Source organism: Crocuta crocuta, unplaced genomic scaffold (genome assembly GCF_008692635.1).
Source record: "Crocuta crocuta isolate KB4526 unplaced genomic scaffold, BGI_CrCroc_1.0 scaffold219, whole genome shotgun sequence".
Classification (NCBI taxonomy): Eukaryota; Metazoa; Chordata; class Mammalia; order Carnivora; family Hyaenidae; genus Crocuta; species Crocuta crocuta.
Window position 1 is genome coordinate 10802006 of NW_027551572.1, and position 23245 is coordinate 10825250.

Genomic DNA, 23245 nt, shown 5'->3' on the forward strand with positions numbered 1-23245 from the left:
CTACAGTTACGTTCACTCTCCATGGTGAGAGTTTTTTGTTGTTGTTTGTTTAAAGGGCACAGGTCACTTTTTAGCTTCTATCCAGGTCATTACACATGAACAATTTAGTGTTCTTTAGCATACTCTTGAGTCCATGAAATGCCATGTGCTGTAGCAGCACCTTCCCTATGTTATGTTTTTGTTTTGTTTTGTTTTGTTTTTGTTTTTGTTTTTTTTTTGTTATGAACCTCTTGCTGGTTAAAAAAAAAGAAACAACAGGCCTAAAATGGAATCATTTGTGCTAGGCCTATGTCACCAAACCAGTACTCAATACCTAACCTAACTGCAGTTTCAGCCTCTCTCAGGAATGTTAACCTTGAATTAATCAATCTGATTTCCTGGTTAGCAGTAGTGAGGTAATCCACTTGATAGAAAGACAGGGAATCTGTCCCCCAAAGAAAGATAAGGTAATCTGCCTTTTCCTTATCCCTGCCCCTACAAAAGCCTTCCATTTTGTATAGCTCCTCAGAGCTCCTTTCTATTTGCTGAATGGGAGGCTGACCATTCATGAATTGTTGAATAAAGCTAACTTGATCTTTAAATTTACTCAGTTGAATGTGAATGTTGTTTTTTAACACCATGAAGAATAATGTTTCAAAAAACCTTAGTAGGGCTTTGATGTAAAGTATAAAGGTCTGTTCTAGTCCTTTTCTCTTGCATTATTAATTCAACCATAAGTTGCATGCTCTTAATGAAGTGTTACCTTCTTGCTAACTTCTTTTTTTTTTTTTTTTAATTTTTTAAATGTTTTTATTTACTTTTGAGAGAGACAGCATGAGCAGAGGCGGGTCAGAGAGAGAGGGACACACAGAATCTGAAGCAGGTTCCAGGCTCTGAGCTAGCTGTCATCAGCACAGAGCCTGACATGGGGCTCGAACCCATGAACTGTGAGATCATGACCTGAGCCAAAGTCGGACGCTTAACCGACTGAGCCACCCAGGTGCCCCACTTCTTGCTAACTTCTTAAGCTTCAGTGCAGCATCTGGTGACATGGTGATCACTTTACAGCAGATTCAAAGCATCAGTTGACAAAAAAGGTCAGTAAATAGCATTGTTTATATCTTAAATGAATCCAATACTCTCAGCAAAGCAGGTGGCTTGGAGTTTGACTGTATCAGATGCCCAGTGCCATGATGCAAATGACCATACTTATATGACATTCTGCATGACACAGGAACACTGATGACATTATTGCTAAGGTACAGAAAATACACCTATATGGGAGAGAGGTTGCTAAGTGGTCAGTTCTTCATTTCACTATGTTTGCTGTTCTTTACATCCCCATATAACTGATTCAGTTTACTTGAAAAGATTAAGTGTAATCATCATACCTTAGGTTTCACTTTAAATAAAAAAAAACGAAAGGTGAGTTGTGGGTAGGCGGTTGATAGCTGTTTGTGGGTCTTGAAATCTGTCGGCTCCAAGCTTTTCTGGCATTTTTTCATCTGTGCTGCCATCTAGAGAGGAGAATTAGAAATACACAAAGGTAAACTGGAAGTCCCAGGATGGAATTGTAGGAAAATGGATTCTGTAAGAATAGAAAACTGTAAGAAACATCAGTGAGATTTGGGGGTGATAATTTTATGGTTCCCCCCTCTCTGTCCCTCCCATATACAAAAACAGGATTTGGATATCTGTTTATTGGTTTTTGTGACAACATTTCAGGCATTGCTGGGATTCAAACTGTCACTTCCTAGATTCAAACTGACTTCTTACATAAGTAAAATTCAATTGCATTAACTTTCTGCTACCTCTAGACTGATGTCTTTAGTTAAAATACTGCTGAAAATGCTTATATTCTCAGTCCTGCAGGATTTGGAGATAAAATGCCAAGAATTTTGTATGTGTGTGAATTAACAGGATAAGGAGTTCCTTTTCAACACTATGGGGCAGTTTCCTGAAGTCAGTGTGTTCCACAGAAATTACTAGTTCTGTTTATATGTGAAACATTTGCCAAATAAATTCAGGAGAATGGTAGGTAAACAATTTTAAATACTTTTCTTTATTATAGGCAAGACTTCTGGTAAGCTTTAACTTATCAATGTACACTGTAAACTTTCAAGAAAGGAAAATGCTGGGCAAAATTTCCCAAACTTATTTGACCTTGAAACCCTGGACTTTTGCTAGAACTGCTACTGTGTGGAACAAACTTTAGGAAATATTACAACAGGGAAAGGAAGCTGGCCTGTTGCATGCACAGCATTTACAAACATATTCATTCTCTCCTGATCTGCCTTATTCCTTTTCTCTGTGTCTAAATACTTTTGAAGCTTTGTTTTGGTTTGAGTAGAGATTGGGGAATTTAACTTTTTTTTTTCCCTAGCAGAAATGTTATAGGAGTAGAATTTGTTTCATAATAGCTACTTCTAGGTGAAACAAAGTAAGTTTACCTATAATTTAGGCCAGATTTTCTCTTGCAGCTTATATGTCAAATAGCACATAGTAAGATATGGTCTTCTTAGCCACATTTACCATGCTCTAAGTCTATGCAAAGTACCATTGGGTGGAGAGAATAGGGAAAGCCGAGTACAACATGATTTCTGCCTTTGTCAAACCATTACACAGGTGGAGTGATAAAGTTAGATACAATTTACTAAAAGATCCCTTATAAATAATGGTTATACCAGATTTATTCATCATAACTGAAATAACAGGGCTTTGTCTCTGTGGAGTAAGGACATATTCCCCCATAGAAGAAAATAGCCTTAAAGAAACACTATTGTAGTAGCATCCATTGCTAGAGGATTTTGTTTTATTATTATTATTGTTGTTGTTGCCGTCTTAAGTTTATTTATTTATTTTGAGAGAGAGTGTGGGAAAGGCAGAGAGAGAGAGAGAGAGGGAGAGAGAGAATTGCAAGCAGACTCTGCGCTGTTAGCATGGAGCCTGACGCTGGGCCTGAACGCACAGAATTGTGAGATCATGACCTGAGCGGAAACCAGGAGTTGGATGTTTAACCAACTGAGCCCTCCAGGTGCCCCTTTATTATTATTATTTTCAATTAAAATGTCAGTGGCCATGAGTGTATTTCTGTATTAATTCTGAAAAGTGACACTCTTGGTGAAACTAAGTGAAAAATATTAATGTTTCTCTCACTATAATTTTTCTGCACTTTAGGAAAGGAAATATATAATTCATGCTTTTGACTTAAGAAGTAATGCCTCAATGAGAAAGAATGAAATCTGGCCATGTGTAGCAACATGGATGGACCTTGAGGGTGTCATGCTGAGAGAAATAAGTCAGGCAGAGAAGGACAACTATCATCTGTTTGCACGTATAGGAGGATTAGGAGGAACTTAGTGGAGGACCATGGGGGAGAAGAAGGGGAGAAATAGTGGGGAAAAAGGAGAGAGGCAAACCATGAAAGACTCTTGAATGCTGAGAACAAACTGAGGGCTGATGAGGGTGGGGGGGAGGGAGGAGATGGGCATGGAAGAGGGCACTTGCGGGGATGAGCACTGGGTGTTATATGGAAACCAACTTAACAATAAACTATTTGTTAAAAAAAAAAAGAAGTAATGCTTCGGTATTAATAAAGATAATGATGAACTGTCATCATTCACAAGGGATACTTATTATTTCATTTTAAAGAAGGGAATGGGGCTCACAAAAGAGAATCAGTTTGTCTAATTGCTTATAAATTGTGGGGTTGAGTTTCAATTCCAGTCCCGTTTACCCCAAATCCTAATTATTTATTTCCCTTATGGTGGGACAGAGTAATTTTAGAAAATGTTTACATACCCTGATTTCTATAGCCTAAAAAATATGACTTGCCAGGCTGAAATGGGAAAAAGTTTTCCTGCAATTTTAAGAATTGCACACATACATATATATGACACTGTAGGCTTCATGAGAGCAGAAACCGTGAAACCCTATCTATCCTGTTGACCACACTAAACCCAGTACTTAGTACCTGCTTGGCATATAAGTCCTCAATAAAGATTTGTTCAATGAAGTACACACAAATGATAACATTTGGGATTGGGTGGTGGGCACACATGAACACCTTCAATATCCTATTTTCAATTTTTGCAAAAGAATTCACAGCAATGGGTCTGAAGCTGGTCAAGGGCAGTATACACATTTGCAAATGTGCTTTCTAATCAAATCTCAATAATTCATTAATCACATTGTGAGTCAGTCTGTGGATGACTGAGACCCTACCCCTGCATGGTTGTATGGTCTTTGTCTAACAAATTCAGTCCCTGAAAATGGATAAAATTAGTGGACTTGAAAGAAAACTAGATTTGAAGGCAAAGACTAAATATTTTTATATTTGTATTCTTAGCGCCCTGCTACATAATAGGTGTATAGCACATGTTGAAAAAGAAGGAAGAGAGCAAGCAAGCAGATGACTGCCTTGGGGGGAGGGAGGTAATGGGATGTTGAAGAGAAAGAAAAATGAGAGTTAGGAATCTTGAATTTTGGCCTTGGTTTGGCCATGTGAACTTGAGCCAATCATTTCTCCTTTTTCTTCCTCAGTTTGCTTATCTGGAAACTAGAGTGTTTACTTAGTTGATCACTAAAGCCCCTTCAGATTTTTTCCTGGTATAAGCAAGACCATGTTTCTTTGTGTCCACTAGGGGGTACTGTAGTACTAATGCAGTGGCCACCATCTTTCAATTAATCCAATTTTGGTAATTTTTTCTGAATTTACTCCCCTTAGAAACATTCTTTACCCTTAACTTTCAAACTCAAATTTATACTACAAAGTATGTAATTTAATTAAGTAATAGATGCTGGATAAACCTGGGAAGGATTTGGCTCATTGGCTCATACAGTTTAGTAGGGAAATTAGAATCATAGAGGGATTTGCATAAAATTCATAAAATTATGAGACGTTAAGATTTTGCTTGAGCCAAAAGAAAGGCCTTAAAACTCTTAAAGGAAAATAAAATGGAACAAATTCTAGCCACTCTAACAACAAAGACATAAACTTAAGAATTATGCCAAATCTGAGTTAAGACAGTTATATAATTATCCAGCAGTATAAAAGAAGAAGGCTTAAGATAATAGAGATATACCATGTTCTTGGATAAGAAGATTCAACATTATAAACATTTTAAATTATTCCCCAATGTATTCAGAAATACAATCTAATTCCAATACAAAATTCCAGTGTGATATTCTTGGAAACTTGATAGAAGAGTTTCAAAATTCATTGAGAAGTATTAAGCTGAGAAGAGCCAAGAAAAATTTTTTAACCTTTTGAGTTTTCAGATGTTAAAACATATTATACAATGTCTGCAATTAAAGCAGTGTCATAGTGGCAACAAAATAAACAGATCAATAAAACAGAATAGCAAGTCCAGAAATAAACCCACTTATGGTGGCCTGGCTGTGTGTGTGCGTGCGTGCGTGCGTGCATGCGTGCGTGTGTGACCTACCTACCATTGCAACACTTTTCCCAGTATGGAAACTGGAAAAAGGGCAGATCTTTACTCTTTGAGACAGCAAAAGTATCAGCATGTAGCTGAGGTTTGTTGAATGGGATTCTGACATTGAATCCAAAAGGACTGACACAAAGGTGCAGGGATTAGCAAGTTATTTACAGAAATGATAGTGATCTCAATAATTCAGGAGAAAAGAGTCTCTGCTGGTGGCAGCATTACTGAAAACCTTCTGCCTAGCCTCTTCCTATGACAACTCTTGTCCAAGCTTTGGCACATTCTAACCAGACTGTTCCTAGAGGTTCTTGGATGAGTGTTCTGTTGCCAGCCTCTTTTAGCTTCTGTTTTCTGAGCTGGTTTTTAACTTTCCCATAGATTTTGTGAACCCTTGGTACTCTTCCAACAAATTTCATTCTGTTTAAGCCACCTAGAGTAGATTATTAATGCTTGCAAATATAAATCCTGACTTATAGAGAAACAGGTGATGGGGAGTTGGTTAAAAACAACAGACTCTTGAGGAAATGATGAAACTCTAGTTATGCAGACCCATTATGTTTGAAGCTAATAAAAACCCAATGAATATTCAGAGATGGGATGCTAGAAGCCCATGGCTGTTTTAGTGAAACAGCTAAAGAAATTAATGTCTGTTAACATTAGGACTCAGGTGGGCATTGAAGACAAAACCATGGAGGACCTAATGGCTGTTACCATAAAAGAGCATGAAGAATATGAGGAATTCAAGAGCTCAGTGCTGAGGTTAGCTGTTTCCATTGAAGAGATTGACAAATGGAAACCTCAAGATGCTCATTAAAATTTTTTTTAATGTTTTATTTATTTCTGAGAGAGAGAGAGAGAGAGAGAGAGAGAGAGAGCGTGAGCAGGGGAGGGTCAGAGAGAGAAAGAGATACAGTATCAGAAGCAGGCTCCAGGCTTTGAGCTAGCCGTCAGCACAGAGCCCGAGGTGGGGCTTGAACCCACTGACTGCGATATCATGACCTGAGCTGAAGTTGGACACTTAACAGACTGAGCCACCCCGGCACCCCAAGATGCTCATTTTAAAACATGAACTGAGGGCACCTGGGTGACTCAGTTGGTTAAGTGTCTGACTCTTTACTTCAGCTCATACTCTTGATCTCATGGTTCATGAGTTTGAGCACTGTATCAGACTCTGGACTAACAGTACGGATCCTGCTTGGGATTCTCTCTCTTTCCCTCTCTCTGTACCTCTCCTGCTTGATAGCTCTCTCTCTCTCAAAATAAAGAAATAAACATTAAAAAAATATGAAATGATACCCAAACTGTGAACTTGTTAAAAGAAATTCCTATATATAACTATAAACCAATATTTGTTCTTTTTTTTCCCAAAGATTTTTAATGTTTATTTATTTTTGAAAGACAGAGACAGAGACAGAGTGTGAGTAGGGGAGGGGCAGAGAGAGAGGGAGACACAGAATCTGAAGCAGGCTCCAGGCTCTGAGTTGTTAGCACAGAGCCCCATGTGGGGCTGAAATTCACAAACTGCAAGATCATGACCTGAGTTGAAGTTGGACGTTTAACTGACTGAGCCACCCTGGCATCCCAAACTAGTATTTGTTCTTGCTGATTGCTTAGAATCAGTTGAATTCACCTCCTTACCTGTGGTGTTATATGAACACATGCTAACATGCTCATCCGGAAAGAGTTACAGCTTTAAAGTTAAAATGCTGTGTAGGAGTGAATTCAGAGAACTTAACTCCACCCCCAAACTCCACTGAGCCTCCTTTGCTGCCTGAAGCAGTATCTCCTTTTGCTTATGTAGCTGTTTGTCCTTTGTCTGATGATACTGAAGCACTCTAGTTTGAGGGAGTTACCTTATAAGAGGCCAGTTCTCTTATGTCTTACTCTGCATATTTGCAGATCTTTAATTAGAGTTGAATTTTAGTATGTTTCAAGAGACCAATTACAAAGTGAAATTCAGGAAGAGACAGCTCAAGTACCAAAGGAATTGGAAGAGTTTTGCTAATTAATCTGTGGAATGTGGGTTAGAATAGATTTTAAGAATGCTGAAGAACAGGAGGACACAATTGTAGCGTGGGTTGATTTTACAAATAGGGCTCACAAGAGATTCTGGATGAACTGTTCCAGCTAGAGAAGCTGGAGATAATTCTATTTGTTCTGCTAAAGGTTAACTGAAATCTGGATATAATGGTGACTCACATAAACTGAAGTCAAGTGCAAATCTCTTCAATATACTGTAAAAGAATGAATTTAAAAATTTCAGGAGACAGGAATGATGGCACGGATTGATCACTTCTGGCCCAACCACTCACCTCAACTGTGAGTTGAGGTCCAAAAGTCCAAAGCCATTCTTCACAGAGGCCTTTAGAAACAAACCTATAAGGGGAGGTCAGCATTGTTGAAAGGGCTTTGGAAAATGTTCCCTGTAGACCAGCGATGATGGTGAAAGATGCTGGAGTTGAATTTGGCTTACAGAGTTACATGGGATGGGAGGATCCCAGAGTGTCATCGTCAAAGTAGCAGCATTCAATATTTGCATGTGGCTAACTTGAAAGTAGTAGGGTCAGTGTGAGAATCAGAATGATATAAGCCATAGGTGACTAGCTGGTTATGGAGTCCCTAAGATGAAAGTAGATGGGTAGCCCACTAAGGTTCTTCTTGATTTATATATCAAAGAAGCAAACAAAAGCCCTTCAGGTGCCTACTTGAATTTTCCTTCTGCCATGCAAAGCAACATGTGGCCATTTATTATGGTAATTGTAAATGATAAGCGAGAAACAGTTTGCTTTTATCTGGTATGGACTATAGTATAGTTTTACCTTTTTGCCACAGGATTATATCACTTTTGAGGCTCTGGGCCACAATTAAGCAGAGAGCTTGCTTATTTCCTCCTTACAGGACATCACACTGACTCATTATATTGCTAATACTAGGCAAAGTGGGGGCAAAAGAGTAAAAATATTACACATCTTTGAAATCTTGAAAAAACACGTAAGATCTAGAGAGTGGAAAATTTTCAAGGCTCAATGGAATACACAATATGTGTGGCTGTGGTTCTAAAGTGAGGGAGAGGTGTGCCTCAGTGGCTTGGCTGGTTGAGCATCCAACTTCAGCTCAGGTAGTTGATCTTACAGTTTATGGGTTCAGGCCCCATGTTGGGCTTTGTGCTGACAGCTCAGAGCCTGGAGCCTGCTTGGATTCTTGGTCTCCTTCTCTCTCTGCCCTTCCTCTGCTCACACACCCTCTTTCGCTCTCAGAAACAAAAAAAGACATTAAAAAAATAAAAATAAAGGAGGGAGAAAGTGTTGTATCTGAGCCTTTGACCAGTGTGAAGAGGCACTATTTTAGTGGACCTCTTTGGATTTTTAGAGGCTTGCTACTGGGTCTCGGTGTAACAACTAACCTTGAGACACCAAGTGACTGCAATCTCACTTGCTCTTCATGAGCCAGATGTTATTTGAGACTCCTGGCTTAAGTTGAAAAGGTAAATATAGAACCAGGCCTGGACAGGTTTTGAAGGCAAGTAAATTTAGTGGGTAAGTTGCCCATATTCTCCTATTGGTTACTCATGTCAGAATACTGTCCCTTACATATATCGCCTCATGGGAGTAGTCAACATGACCAATTAACTTAGGTGGAAAAAATTAAAACCATGGTTTACAAATGTTTCTTACTGGCTTGAGGGGGATTACTCTATCATTTACAGCTCACTCAGACACCAGAAGGATAAAGGAAAAGGATAATCCTTACAATGGGCAGAACTTGAACTAATATACCTCATTTTCAATTTTCCTGGAATCAGCAGTGGCTAATGATTTGGGAACCTGACCAGGAACTTGGGAGGAGTAAGAGTAAGACTGATGACAAGGGAGTTGGAGAAAAAGGGTGTGAGAGGACCTTCAGGAACAGGCCAGGAGATGTGAATATATCGTATACTGTTGAAAAGAGAAGTAGAGATGATTACATTCCCTGCTTATAATATTTAAAATTTTAATTAGCTTTGGAGCTTATACTGAAGGTTACTAATTGAAACAAACTTGATCCAGCAGTAGTTGAATACAGTGGGGTATGTGTGAGTATGCGTGGCAAAAATATCACTTATTTCCTCCTCACTCTTCCCTTATAACCCCCAAGGCTAATCTAGTCCGTCTTCATTTTAGAGACGAGAAAATGTCTAAAGAACTGACTTGACCTGTCTCAGGCCATACACTAGTGGCATAGCCAAGATGAAACTCAATCTGTCTCTCAAGTTAGTGCCTCTCCAGAACAGCATATTAATTCTGTAATTGGGGAAAGTCCTCGTTACCCAATCCGTAACTCATCATGACAGAAAAGCACCACCATTTATCATTCTTTAAAATATGGAAAGCAGAATGGCAGGGGTAGAGATCAGAATAAAAATGATCAAATATTTGAATGCCTATTTGTAATCTCTGTCAGTTAACATTTCCCCTTGAGACTTGGAATGGCCTTCTGGCTATAAGTGGCAAACACTGTGCTAAGCATGTTGTAATTGTCATGTAATTTAAAGGGAAGGCAGATAAGTCTTTTAAAAGATGCTGTCTCCAGTTGTAACTTTTCTTTTACCTACGATTGTATTGTCCAATATGATAGCCCCTAGTCACATGAGGCTATTGAGCACTTGAAATTTGGCTAGACTGAATTAAAATATGCTGTAAATGTGAAACACATACCAGATTTTGAAGTATGAAAATTTATGAAAAAAAAAAAGAATGTAACACATTTCATTAGTAATTTAAAAATATTGATTGTAGGGGTACCTGGGTGGCTCAGTCAGTTAGGTTTTAGTCTTCAGCTCAGGTCATGATCTCCTGGTTCATGAGTTCAAGCCATGTCGGGCTCTGTGCTGACAGCTCAGGGCCTGGAGCCTGCTTCGGATTCTGTGTCTCCCTCACTCTCTGTCCCTCTCCTGCTCACACTCTGTCTCTGTCTCATAAAAATAAATAAAAACACTTTAACAATACTGATTATATGTTCAAATGAAAACATTTGGGAAAAATTGGTTAAATAAAATATATTATTAAAATTAATTTCATACATTTCTTTTTACTATTTTCTTAATAGTAAAGAAAGTGCCTAATTCTATTTTTAACACAGAACAGATTACATTGTTGGCATTTGATAACTTTGCTTTAGAAATCAGGTAGATAAGAGCTCTTTAGCTCTCTAGGGAAGGTATGGTGAAAATGTGTTTCTGGCTAATTGCTTTGAACACAGAAATATTTACACTGAAAACCTGAGCCTCATATCAGTTTATTATATTCTTTTCAATTTTATTTCACTGTAAAATTTTAATTTGTCTACTTGTAACCATGAACACAAAGTAGACAATCAATTTATGGTATTCTTTATGGTGTGTGATATACAAAATTTTAGGTTAGTTATAATTACTCTTTTAGTTACATTCACTAAATAAAACCAATAAATAAATAGAACATACTATTTTAGATATATTACATATAAAATATATTATTCCAAAACACACCAGCATGACAAAACCACAGTTAATTCCTTCTTTATCAGAGACCAAATAGGAATCCTAAATTTCCAGAATGTGATGACTTCCTTGGCCTCCTACCTCCAACCTCTTTGAAATAAGAGAGATTGTGAGTGCTACATAGGGACAGAGCAACCAGACCTTCTAAAATGGACCATAAAGGTCAGTGGTGATGCTCTGTTAGATTAGTGTCTTCTCAAATCTATTCCTCCACCTTCTCCTGTGTTGATGGTATCTCCATTTACTCACAGTCTTTCTATACTTACTCACTTTCATTCCCTGTGTACAACTGGTCATTATGTAATGCCAAGCCTACCTCTGAAATTTCTCTTGAATTCTTCCCTTTTCCAACCAGGTGAGTCCCTTATCAACTTGGCCTCAGATATCTGGAAGAGCCTTTAAGTGATTAGTTTTCCAGAATAAGGACCTAGGAAACTGCTTTCCCATTTAAATGAAGTTGCACCCTGCCACCAGGATACCCCAAAGATCCAAATGTATCACTTCCCTACTTGAAAACTTTCCAGTTAGACCCCTACTACCTATAAGTTGAAGTCCAAACTCCTTACCATGGTATTTAAGGCCCTACACATTCTAATATCAGTCTCCTTTTCCAGACTTATGTCCTGCCTTTCTACCAGATCCCAGACTAAGAAAATCTAAGTTAAAAAAAATCACATAATCAAAAATCCATTAACATTCTGATTTTTTTTTTATTGATGACAATGGAAAATTGAGAGGATTTATATGTGGTGTAATAAAACTGATATTACTGAAATACAGATCTATCACTTATGAATAATTTATTCTGTGTATTTCCTTTTATCAAAGAAGTGAGAGTTCTTTTGATAGCAAATGACAGAAATCTAATTTGAATCAGCCTTGGCGAAAGTTAGAAATAATTGGCTTATGGATGCCAAGGAAGCGTTATGAAGCTAACCTAAGAGATGGGCAGGCTGCAACTGGCCTCAGGAACAACTGCAGGAACTCCAGTGCTGTCAAAATTCTCATTCACACTCACTCCTGTTCACAGTTGGTTCAGTTCTTCTCTACATGTTGGCTTCTTCTGCTCTCAGTGCAGACAGGATTTCCCCACAAACCAGAAAACATGGACAACAACAGCTCTTTGGGTTGATATCTTTTAAAAACCATATAACTGACTCTACTTGACTCCAAGAAATGTATAAGCTGAGGCTGAACACCTTATCAAACAAAAGGTGAAGCAGCTCTCAAAGACTACTACATGGCAAAGGGCTCTGGAGCCAACTTGAGGAGGTGCCTATAATTTGAGCATCAGTAAGAATAACTGCAACTCTTCAAACACATCATATGTGTTAAGCTCCTGAGATCATAGTGGTATTTTTAAAAAATTGTTTCATCAATCACCTTTAGAAGGTGATAACGAACCAACTCATTATTCTGAAAATTGGTAAATAAAAAGATTGATCAAGCATTTAGCTTGCCTTTCTTTTATAAACTGTATCTCATGGCAATTAAATAGTAGAGGTTAGGAAAACTGTAGAAATAGAGATTATAGAGATAGTCTAGCTATATATCAGATAAAGGGCTAGTATCCAAAATCTATAAGGAATTCACCAAACTCCACACCCGAAAGACAAATAATCCTGTGAAGAAATGGGCAGAAGATATGAACAGACATTTCTCCAAAGAGGAGATCCAGATGGCNCTGAGGGCTCATGGGGGTGGGGGGATAGGTGAAGGGGAGTGATGTGCATGGAGGAGGGCACTTGTTGGGATGAGCGCTAGGTGTTATATGAAAACCAACTTGACAATAAACTATTAAAAAAAAAAGAAATACTCTAGCTATTAAGTGAAGAAGAAAAGATATAATTATAATATTACCATTTTGCAAATCCCTGATGGAAATACTGGAATTAGGCAATTAGCATTAAGGATTGTTAATAACAACAAAAAGACAATTAGACATCACTATCTCCTGATGGAAGTACTCATAACTCTTGTAAAGGGTTTTTGTAAAGAAAAAAAAAAATCAAGTCTGAACCAGATCAAGCATCTAGACTGAACTAGAAGCTTATAGGTGAGAAAGGAAACAAAGAAACAAGTTAATCGATGGCACAGGAATGCAATAATCCCCAGATGTGGGAATTCTTTAGGATGAATAGCCACTTTCTTCAAATATATTGCGAGAGTAACAAAGGTGGGGGACATGAAGAAACCACAGATTAAAAGAGACTTAAAACACATAGCAGCCACATACAATAGGAGGACTTTGGCTTCTGATTTAAACAAACCAATCATTATAAACTTGGAAAATTTGAACACTAGATATTTATGATAGTAAGAAATTATAGTAAATATCTTAGATGTGCTAATGGTATTGGGGCTATGTTTTTAAAAGGTCTTTCTCTCTAGTGATAAATACTGAAATACTTAAAGATTAAATAATATATATTTAGACTGTTTCACAAGACTCCGGTGGGCACAGGGGTGGGGAGGAAAGTGGGTGGAGAATAGATGAAGGGGGACGGGCTGTGAGGTGCTAATATTGTGGCTGGCAGATGGGTCATTTGTCTTGACTTGTGCAAATTTGAAAATTTCCATAATAAAAAGTCAACAAATAAGTTAAATTTATTTAATGTCATCCATGGATGTCACATAGTTAAATTCCCCAATTTTATAGATGGTACAAACGGAGATCTAGAGAATTTAGTCAGTGGAAAAAACATCTCACTTGATCTACTAGCTGTGTGACCTGGGATGAGTTAAGTAACTTCTCTGAATCCCAGTTTAGTCATCTGTATAAAAGGCTGACAAAATTTATCATGAAGGGTTTTGTGAGAATTAAAGGAAATCATACCCGTAAAGTGCCTAGCACAGGGAGTCAAAAGCAACGGTCACTGAGAGCACCTAAGATCATACGGCTTGTAGTCGCACAGTCAGATCTAGAGCACAGGGTTCCTAACTGATAGTTCTGCCATATCATGTTATTTCTTTTGAGTAACAGGCTTTTAATAAATACCAGTTGAACTGAGGATGCCTGGGTTACTCAGTTAAGAGTTTGACTTCGGCTCAGGTTATGATCTCACAGTCTGTGAATTCGAATCCTTCATTGGGCTCTGTGCTGTCAGCTCAGGGCCTAGAGCCTGCTTCAGATTCTGTGTCTCCCTCTCTCTTTGCCCCTCCCCTACTCACGCTCTATCTCGCTCACTCCCAAAAATGAATAAATATTTTTTAAATATTAAAAAAACCAGTCGAACTGGAAAAAAACCCCACTCAAATAGAAATTAATTGGCAATTGATAAGACGAGGTTCTACCTGAAAAAGATTTATCTCCCCAGATATATATCATATCATATCATATCACATATCATATCTTTGATAATGGCAAAATATAGTTTCCCATCTGACAGTCATGGCCTGACCGCATCCTTCCACAAGTTCACACCTGATTCTATGAGGGCTGGTTTAAATAAAAGGAAGGTCCTTTAGGAGGTTTTTCTGTTTTAAAATCTGTAGCATGGGACAACTAATTATAGATAGTAACCTGACTTGCCTAAGTCACCATGCTAGACAGGGGCAAATGGGATTAGAACCTATTCCAGGTCTATGCATTTGGTTTCAGAGAATACATAAGTTTTAAATGTTTACACGTTAGGAAGGATGATTTCCATTGCAAAGTATACCATGTAGGTTATTATCCTTCTTCTGAGAATCAACTATAAGGCATGGGGTTCAATTTATCAGTATGCAGGTCACTTCTTTTCCTTCTTTTTTTTAAGACATTAGTTTCAGCAGATGCCCCTGACATTTTAAACTTATCACCTTTTTTTAAAAAATATCTATTAATTTTTGAGAGAGAGAGAGAAAGAGAGGGGGGAGGGCAGCGAGAGAGGGAGACACAGAATCCAAAGCAGGCTCCAGGCTCTGAGCTGTTAGCCCAGAGCCCGACATGGGGCTCGAACTCAGGAATTGTGAGATCATGACCTGAGCTGAAGTTGGATGCTTAACCAACTGAGCCACTCAGGCACTCCAAAACTTCTTCTCATCTGATTTGAGGAAGAGCCATGGGGTTTTAAATATGCACTATACCCAATGGTATGTATTTATTGGCATACTTGGTTTGTTCTTAGTTTTATAAACTTTTTATTTCTTCTTACCTAGTGATTTTGGCAACCATTTGTAAGAAAGGCAAAGAGGACAGGACATCCTATTCTCTGCAGTTCTTTGTGGAAGTGAGGGAGAGTGCATGATGAAATTGATGAATGGAACTGATAAGACTAAAGAAATTTGCCCCGGTCTTGTATTATCACAATGGAAAAGATCAATTTAGTTTAATAAACACCTAATATTGTGTTAGATAGATACTGAGATACAAAGATGATTCAGACAATATTTTAGTTCAGTGCACCTGCCCTCAGCACAGAGTTTAGAAGGTTAAGTTGATGGGTATCAAAACAACAGAGATAAAAAACCAGAATATAACTGCCCAATAGGGGTAAAAACAAAATGCTTTGGCAAGAAGAGAGAAGCTCTGACAAGATTAGGTGGGCTTTCAGAGAGAAAGTGACTTGTATTTGGGATGGTTACAGACCTTGCTTTAGCTGACCGAGAATCAAAATTCAAGACCTGCCACCCAAAACTCTTGGTGGTTTCAGTATACAAAGAACTGGAAAATGGCCATGTGCATTCTGAGAACAGTGGTGTGGCTGCAACTGCCAACTGCAATTCTACCCAAGGGCTCTTTCTTGCCTTTTGGAAATCTAAAAGCACAGAAGATAAAAATTAGCAAGCCAAATCAGAATTAAGAGTAACCACACAGGGCGCCTGGATGACTCTGTCGGTTGTGTCCGAATCTTGCTCTCAGCTCAGGGCTTGATCGCAGGGTCATGAGTTTAAGCCCTGCGTTGGCCTCTGTGCTGGGTGTGAAGACTTCTTGAAAAAAGGAAAAATAACAATGGACGATACAATAAGAACAGGGTGGTTTCTCTCTGCTCAGAACTAGTGTCAGGAAAGGGGCTATGTGCCTCTGTAGGACACGAGTGTGGCCATTCATTCAACAAATATTTAACAAGCTCCTTGCTGTGCTGGACACTGTGATGGATATGGGGGATAGAGCAGTAAACAAGACCACCATGGCTTCTGACTTAACTAAGTTTATATTCTGACTAAGGAGACAGTCTTTAAACAACAGCAAAGTATAGAATTGCAACTGTAATAAGCCGTGTGAAGGAGAAGTGCAAGATGTTAGGGGAGCTTCTGTCCAGGACCCTTATGTATTAAGGAAGTTGTCCTGAAGAAGTGACATATGAGCTGAACCCTGAAGAAAAAGCAGGGGTGTCGGGTCTGGGGTTAGGGATAAGGGTAGGGGGAAAGAAGACTGGCGGTAGCACCAATGTGGGTGGCCCACAGTAAGAAGGCTAAGGAGGTGGGCGAGGGCCTCTTTGTGCATGGTACTGGAGGCCGCATTCGTGATTTGGGTCATTACCCTTGCACACCAGGAAGCAATGCATTTTTGAAAGGTTGCTCTGAGAGAAAGGAGCAAAGTGAAACAAATAGGTGTAGAAAGGCCAGTCAACAGGTTATTGAGGCCTGCCTGCCTAAAGTCCAGGCAAAGAAATGAGGGTGATTTGGACTAGGGTGGAGACAGTGAGATGGAGAGAGAGTAGAGAAGAAAGGGAAGGAGGAGGGCACGATCTGAAGAGAGCATGGCTTGACAAAGTCAGATAGAGTATGCGTATAAGTTGGAACCTGATTTTATGTCAAGTCTGTACTGTTTTTAGTTATACTCTCCTTCTCTTCTTGCCATAATTCCCACACTCCCCAAACAGGCCTCAAGTCAGACCATAACTTTAAGAACCAGTTGTTCTTTCCCTAATCCCCATATACAGAAACTGTGCAAGATTTGGCTTGTGGAGTCACACCCTAAGCTTTCTCACTCCTTTCCCAGAATCTTGTGCTCAACTTTACTTATTTAACATAATTTATTGTCAGGTTGCTTAATACAGTGTATAGAGTGTGCTCTTGGTTTTGGGGTTAGATTCCCGTGATTCATCGCTTGCATACAACATCAAGTGTTCATCCCAACAAGTGCCTTCCTTAATGCCCATCACCTATTTTCCTCTCTCCCCTGCCCACCCCCCCCCTCCAACTTTCTCTGTATTTAAGAGTCTCTTATGGTTTGCCTCCCTCTCTCTCTGTTTGTAACTATTTTTTTTCCCTTCCCTTTCCCCATGGTCTTCTGTTAAGTTTCTTAAGTTCCACATATGAGTAAAAAAATATTATATCTTTCTCTGACTTATTTCATTTTTGTGCCCAACTTTAAACAGAAGCAACAGTCAAGGAGCTAGGAAGATATAAGAGGAAAGAGGAAACTTGTAATCAGTTTGAAAGAAAAAGGAAGCTACGTAAATGTGGGTTAACTGAATGCACTGAGTTGGAAAAATGTATTGATATGAGTTCCCTAGCCTTCCTGCCTTGGGTGGAGATGAAATCATCCTTTATAGTGAATGTTAGCTGCAACTATGTTTGAGGCTTTTATCTGCTGGAACAACACCTAGTACTAGGCTTGGACCTTGTAGTCAGTCAATATTTGCTGAACAGAAGCATGATTATAATAAAGTGTAAAGGCTGTCCCAAGATCCAGAAGGCTATATATTCTCAGCACAATTTAGAGTCCCCAACTCCTATCATTTCATGGTAGAAAGGAGAAGGAAATAGGAAACAGATACAGGCTTGGTCACTGCTATGAAAACAGGAACTTCATGGCATATGAAGTAAGTTTTGGGCCAGGAGTTCTAGTAATAACTAGTTGACTAACTCTGTGTCTTTGCTTTCTTAAAGTAAGGGGATTATATCTGATGGGCTTTAAATGTAATTTTTAGTCAAATGAAGTATGGAAAGCAAGGTTCCAAAACTCACATATATTTGGGTGGGGAAAGAAAATAAAGCAAGCCAGCCAGTTACTGGAGACAACTAGAGATCTTTCCCTCCCATATTTCAAAATATTGAAGTGCACATTATTACATTTCAAAGTGTTCAACTGCTCATTCCTCTCTCTGGGCTCCTGACTAGGAAGAGGTTCCCATTACCTGTTTTTGTTCATACCAGCAGCTATTATTGTCTAAAACAAGTATTTTCACTTCACCAAAGTCCATTTTCCCGACAACTCTCCTTACAACACAGGAACCCCAGCAGCCTTGCCAAGGACCTGGGTTCCTTTCAGTTTCTTCAGCTCTGTACAGCCTGGGCCCTTACCCAGGGTGGCCAAACCTCCAGCCTCCTTTCCAGGCACATCAGTCTTTAAGAACCAAGGGGAAAAAATTTCTTCTAACCCTTAGCAATAAGCATGGTTTTATAATTGCTAATGAATTCTATTCTTTGCAGGAATGAGTACAGGTATGGTGACCCTGGCCAGGGATCTCTATGCATATTTGCTCTTGCAAACAGTGGCCTCCTTAGCTAGGGGAGCTCACTGGGCTTCAGGCTATAAGTAACAGGTAACTGAGGCTATGGCAAGCTTAACTGTTCCAAAAGAGGATTGGGCAATGGTTGGACTTCCTTAATATTTCATCAAGGTAGAAATTAATGGCCAGTAGTAACATATCATAACTTATTTATTTGCAACACTGATAGGCAAGCATTTCCCTCATCTTTTCTTTTCTCCTTTCATTTTTTAAAATGCTTTTCTTTTTTAATTTATTTTTGAGAGATAGACTCTGAGTGGGAGAGGGGCAGAGAGGGAGACACAGAATCTGAAGCAGGCTCCAGGCTCTGAGCTCCTAGCACAGAAGCTGATGTGGAGCTCACAAGCCATGAGATCATGACCTGAGCCAATGTCAACGCTTAACTGACTTTTAAAATTTTATTATTTATTATTATTTTTTCCCCCATCAATCCATGTGTCCAGGGCATGAACTAGACACCAGAACAGACTGAATGCCAAACTGGGATAAACAAGGAATTGCTTTGCCCCAGACTGATATGAAGCTGGCACCATTGACCAGGTGCCACTCTGCCCAGGTCAGGGACCTAACTGACTTTTTAAATAGGAACTCTTATCTGAGGAGTCAGCAAGCATAATTCTCAAAGAGGGATTTTTGACAAAGAGACTTTAGAGAAAAATGTAATTATCATGGGGCACCTGGGTGGCTCAGTTGGTTGAGCATCTGACTCTCGATTTCAGCTCAGGTCATGATCTTATGGTTTGTGAGATCAAGCCCCACATCCTCTCCTCCCTGATGTTGTGGAGACTGTTTGGGATTCTCTCTTTCTTCCTCTTTCTATCCCCCCCACCCCCACCCCCTTCCTGGCCCAGCAGGTGCATTCTCTCTCTCAAAAAATAAACTTAAAAAAAAAGATCAAAAAACAAATTTTCAATGAAGGTCCTTTATACAATGTATAACTCTCCTTCCTCATAACAGATATTCAAGCTACTTCCTTGAAGGGTCTCAAAAGTTTTGCTTAAGAACAATAGGGGGCATCTGGGTGGCTCAGTCAGTTAAGTATTCAACTCCAGGTTTTGGCTTAGGTTATGATCTCATGGGTTTTTGAGATCCATCCCTGCCATGGTCTCCAGGTTAACAGCACAGAGCTTGCTTGGGATTCTCTCTCTCTCTCTCTCTCTACCGCTTCCCAGTTCTCTCTCTTTCAAAATAAATAAATATAAACTTAACAAAAAAAGAATAGACAATAGCCATTGTCTTCTCATTCCATTAGTCAGAAAAAAATTGTGATGCAGGAGTGGATGGTAACCTACTTCTTTCTCCTATAGCCCAGAATCTTCTACCACTGAAGGTGGTACTAATTAGACAGTACTTGATCCTGAGGGTTGGTATTGAATGAGTCTTGTGTTAAGGGCTATTGCAGCTGAAAAGAAATATGAGACAAACTCTCTTTCTTCAAGGAAGGCAAAATGAATTCAAATAAAGGCATGTGAAAAGATTTAAGGGTTAAGCTGTATGGATGTTACTATAAGTACTATGGGTACTCTGAGTTTGTAGAAATCACTGCAGTCTGGAGAAGTCAGATTTGCTAAAGGGTATTATATATGGTACTTTAGTAAGATTCTTCTAGCAGTATTGTATGTAATAAAAAAGCGGGAGCCTGAAGAAAGTTATAATGACCAGGAGTGAGGAGATGTGGTCTGGCATAAACTATGGTGGTGGGAATGGTGAAGAAAAGGCAATTCCTTTGCTGCTAAACTTGGTGATGGTTAGAATGGAAGTGGAAGGACTGGAGACAAGTAAAAGCGGATTTTTCAGGTTTCTATCTGAATCTATAAAGAACAGAGGCAGCACCAGCAGATTTGAAGAAATTATTTATTGCAGGTGTAGCCACTCCATGCACTTGGAAGTTACAACTCTAGAATATAGGGAGAAGACTATGAAACTAATTACTATGCAGGGAATAGAGGGTACAGAGATTGTAAATTTAATGAGTATATCCAAGAAGTAAGCAGACATCAATGACTTGATAAGGTCTGTAGAAAATAATGACTAATAACTGGCATAAATTTCAGACCAGGCTGGTTAAAAATGTTATGCATGACAAACTACGAAAACAGTAATGAGAAAACAGTTCATGATTTCACATAAGCAAGTAGTAATTCATTTTGTGATCCACTAATCCTGCTGTTTGCAACAAGTTCTCTATCTCCCCAGCCAGGGGAGAGGTAATAGAGCAAAACATGTCTTGACCAGATACGTCTTCAAAATACTTGGTATATCCATGATAATTTATGAAGTACAATGAAATCTGCTGGCACCATAAGTTAATACTTAACAGAACTCCTGAGTAAATTAACAAAACAAAACCAGTATATTTTAAAGCCCAAGACACAGTTTAAAAGTGATGCAAGTGTGGTCTGGCTTTGCTGGAAACTCCAGCGTTCAGAGTCCTGAACTGAATCTTATTAACTTTACAACTTTGCACTTTTCATCTAAGCTTCTTTTTCATTGTTTGTTGAACACCCCCAGCATGCTTACACCCACTAAGAGCATGCCAAAGACGCAGTCCGGGAAGGTCACTTTCTAAAAAAAGTGGAAAAATGTACAAAGATGGCTCTTTCCTGGATTAAAAAAAAGCTGAAAGAGGATAATGAGGATTATTCATGAAATCAGGGGTAGGAAATTTATACCTAAGTTCATAAAATTTACTTATAAAATCTTCCCATTTTATACAAATATGACATTTTGTTCAATTCTGAACCCCATTATGTCTATAATGTTGTTGCCAATTCAAGTTAAATATCAAGGGCAGAGCTGTTAATATCTCATCCTCCACCATATATATACTTAAAAAAAAAAGGAGATGATACCTCTCCTATCATCTTCTCAAATGAGAAATACAGGAGTACCTTTGGAAGTTCTTGGTTCTTTCCATGTGCTGAGATATTATAAGTTCCTTCCTTTCCTTTTTCCAATATTCTTATAAATCTGTACCCCTACCCTCCCTTCATCTTAACTAAGAAGTACTAGACTCATTGCTTCTTCTATTCTACCATTTGTGTATCATCTTTAATTCTCATTCTTTCATCCAGGGAATTAGCATGCTCACAGACCTTGGTCACCCATCTTGATTATGGCTTCCACGTTTAGAAACACTGAATTTATATGTGTACATGTGAATGTGTGCAGTAAGCTTTCTAGGTCTAGGCTCAATTATGCACAACTGATTGAACTTATGGCTAAGAGAAAAAGGTTTTATTACATAGATTAAGCTTTAGTCTTTTATTCAAATGTTAAGGATATGCTCCCATAACCTTTATCCAAGACATTAATAATTAAACTTCAGATTGACCATGTGGGGCCACCATTCAACAAGTGATTCATGAGTGATCACTGTTCTTTGGGTGCTGGCCTTGGTTATTCATTTCTTGAGCACTTAACTCAGTAGGACCTTAAAATTAAGCCAATGTATCCCAAAGGAATATAAATAGGTGTTAGGGGGGAAATCATTCTATGTATAAACAAACACACTGTATTATACAAAGTTCCAAAGAATTTCAGAATAAGTAAAGGGCAATGTGATTTTCAAGGCAGCAGAATTATAGTGGGAATATTTCCCAAATTTATGACAGGAGAACTATAGTAACAAGCTCTGTCCCTAGAAGAACTAGCATCCTACAGAATCTACTTTGGGAAACCTCCAACTATCTAAATTTCCAAAGTGGCAGATCCTTGCAATTCACATTCTTTTTCTCTCTTCTGCCCAAGGGAAAAATGTAGAACATTCCATAGACCTCTGGAAAATGCCAAATGGTTGTTTGGTGTTGGACCAACTTTCAGCCGGGCACCAGAACCAGATGTAGAACTACCAAACTGGAATGGTCATCTAATTAGTTCTAGGAGAGAATGAAGGAATCCAGACTCAATGTAGACAGTTTTATCAATATACTTGGGGTGTGTGTGTGTGTGTGTACACTTTACAATTGTATGGAATCTTCAACTTAAAAAATACTTTATATTATATTTTCCATTTAGGGTGCCTGGGTGGCTCAGTCAGTTAAATGTGCGACTTCAGCTTAGGTCATGATCTCATGGTTGATGAGTTTGAGTCCCACATTGGGCTCTGTGCTGACAGCTCAGAGCATGGAGTCTGCTTCTGATTCTGTCTCCCTCTCTCTGCTCCTCCCCAACTTGCACTCTGTCTCTCAAAAACAAATGTTAAAAAAATGTTTTTTTTTTTTCCATTTAGCACTCTAGATACTCTAACACTCTAGCTTAAGGCTAAACCCAAAAGCTTTGCCTAAACCAATTAGCAATTATTAGTCATAGGCTGAGAAAGGGAATGTGAAATAGAATATAAAGTTTTATTAATTTTCCTACAATCATATTAAATATTTGTGAGCATTTGAACTGTGGCTGAAGCAGACTTACCTGTTATTTTTCTCTTATTTGGATAGTCTGTTGTTATGCTATAAAATGAACCTATTTAGTGTCATTTCTCTTGAAGAAGCTATTTAAATAGCTATTTGAGCAAGGAATTGGTACTTTCCTAATGGGTTAATATATTATTTTATTGATTTTAGTATTTTTTTTGAGAGAGAGAGGGCACAAGTGAGAGAGGGGCAGAGGGGGGGGGGNGAATCCCAGGAGGGGCAGAGAAGAGGGGAGAGAGTGCACGCGTGTGGGAAGTGGGGCTCATGTTCACCAGAAGTGGAGCTCCTGCTCAACAGATGTGGGGCTTGAGCTCACCAGATGGGGGACTCCCAACTCACGGACTATGACATCATGACCTGAGCCAAAGTCAAATGCTTAATGGACTAAGCCACCCAGGTGCCCAGTTTTAGTATTTTTATGCATATCAAAACTAAAGTAAACTG

The 23245-nt window shown here is 38.8% G+C and overlaps 1 protein-coding gene and 1 non-coding gene across 2 annotated transcripts in view; both read right to left on the bottom strand.

Annotated features, from left to right (window-relative positions):
• NFE2L2 (NFE2 like bZIP transcription factor 2) overlaps nucleotides 1-23245 on the bottom strand; it is a 139480-nt gene that overhangs the window by 99404 nt on the left and 16831 nt on the right. Inside the window, exon 3 of the mRNA XM_077751086.1 lies at nucleotides 1371-1496. Coding sequence (XP_077607212.1) covers nucleotides 1371-1496 — 126 coding nt within the window. The remainder of the gene's footprint in view (nucleotides 1-1370; nucleotides 1497-23245) is intronic.
• LOC144220884 (small nucleolar RNA SNORA48) lies at nucleotides 18818-18952 on the bottom strand. Its single transcript, XR_013331891.1, has one exon. It is a non-coding gene; the product is annotated as a small nucleolar RNA SNORA48 (small nucleolar RNA).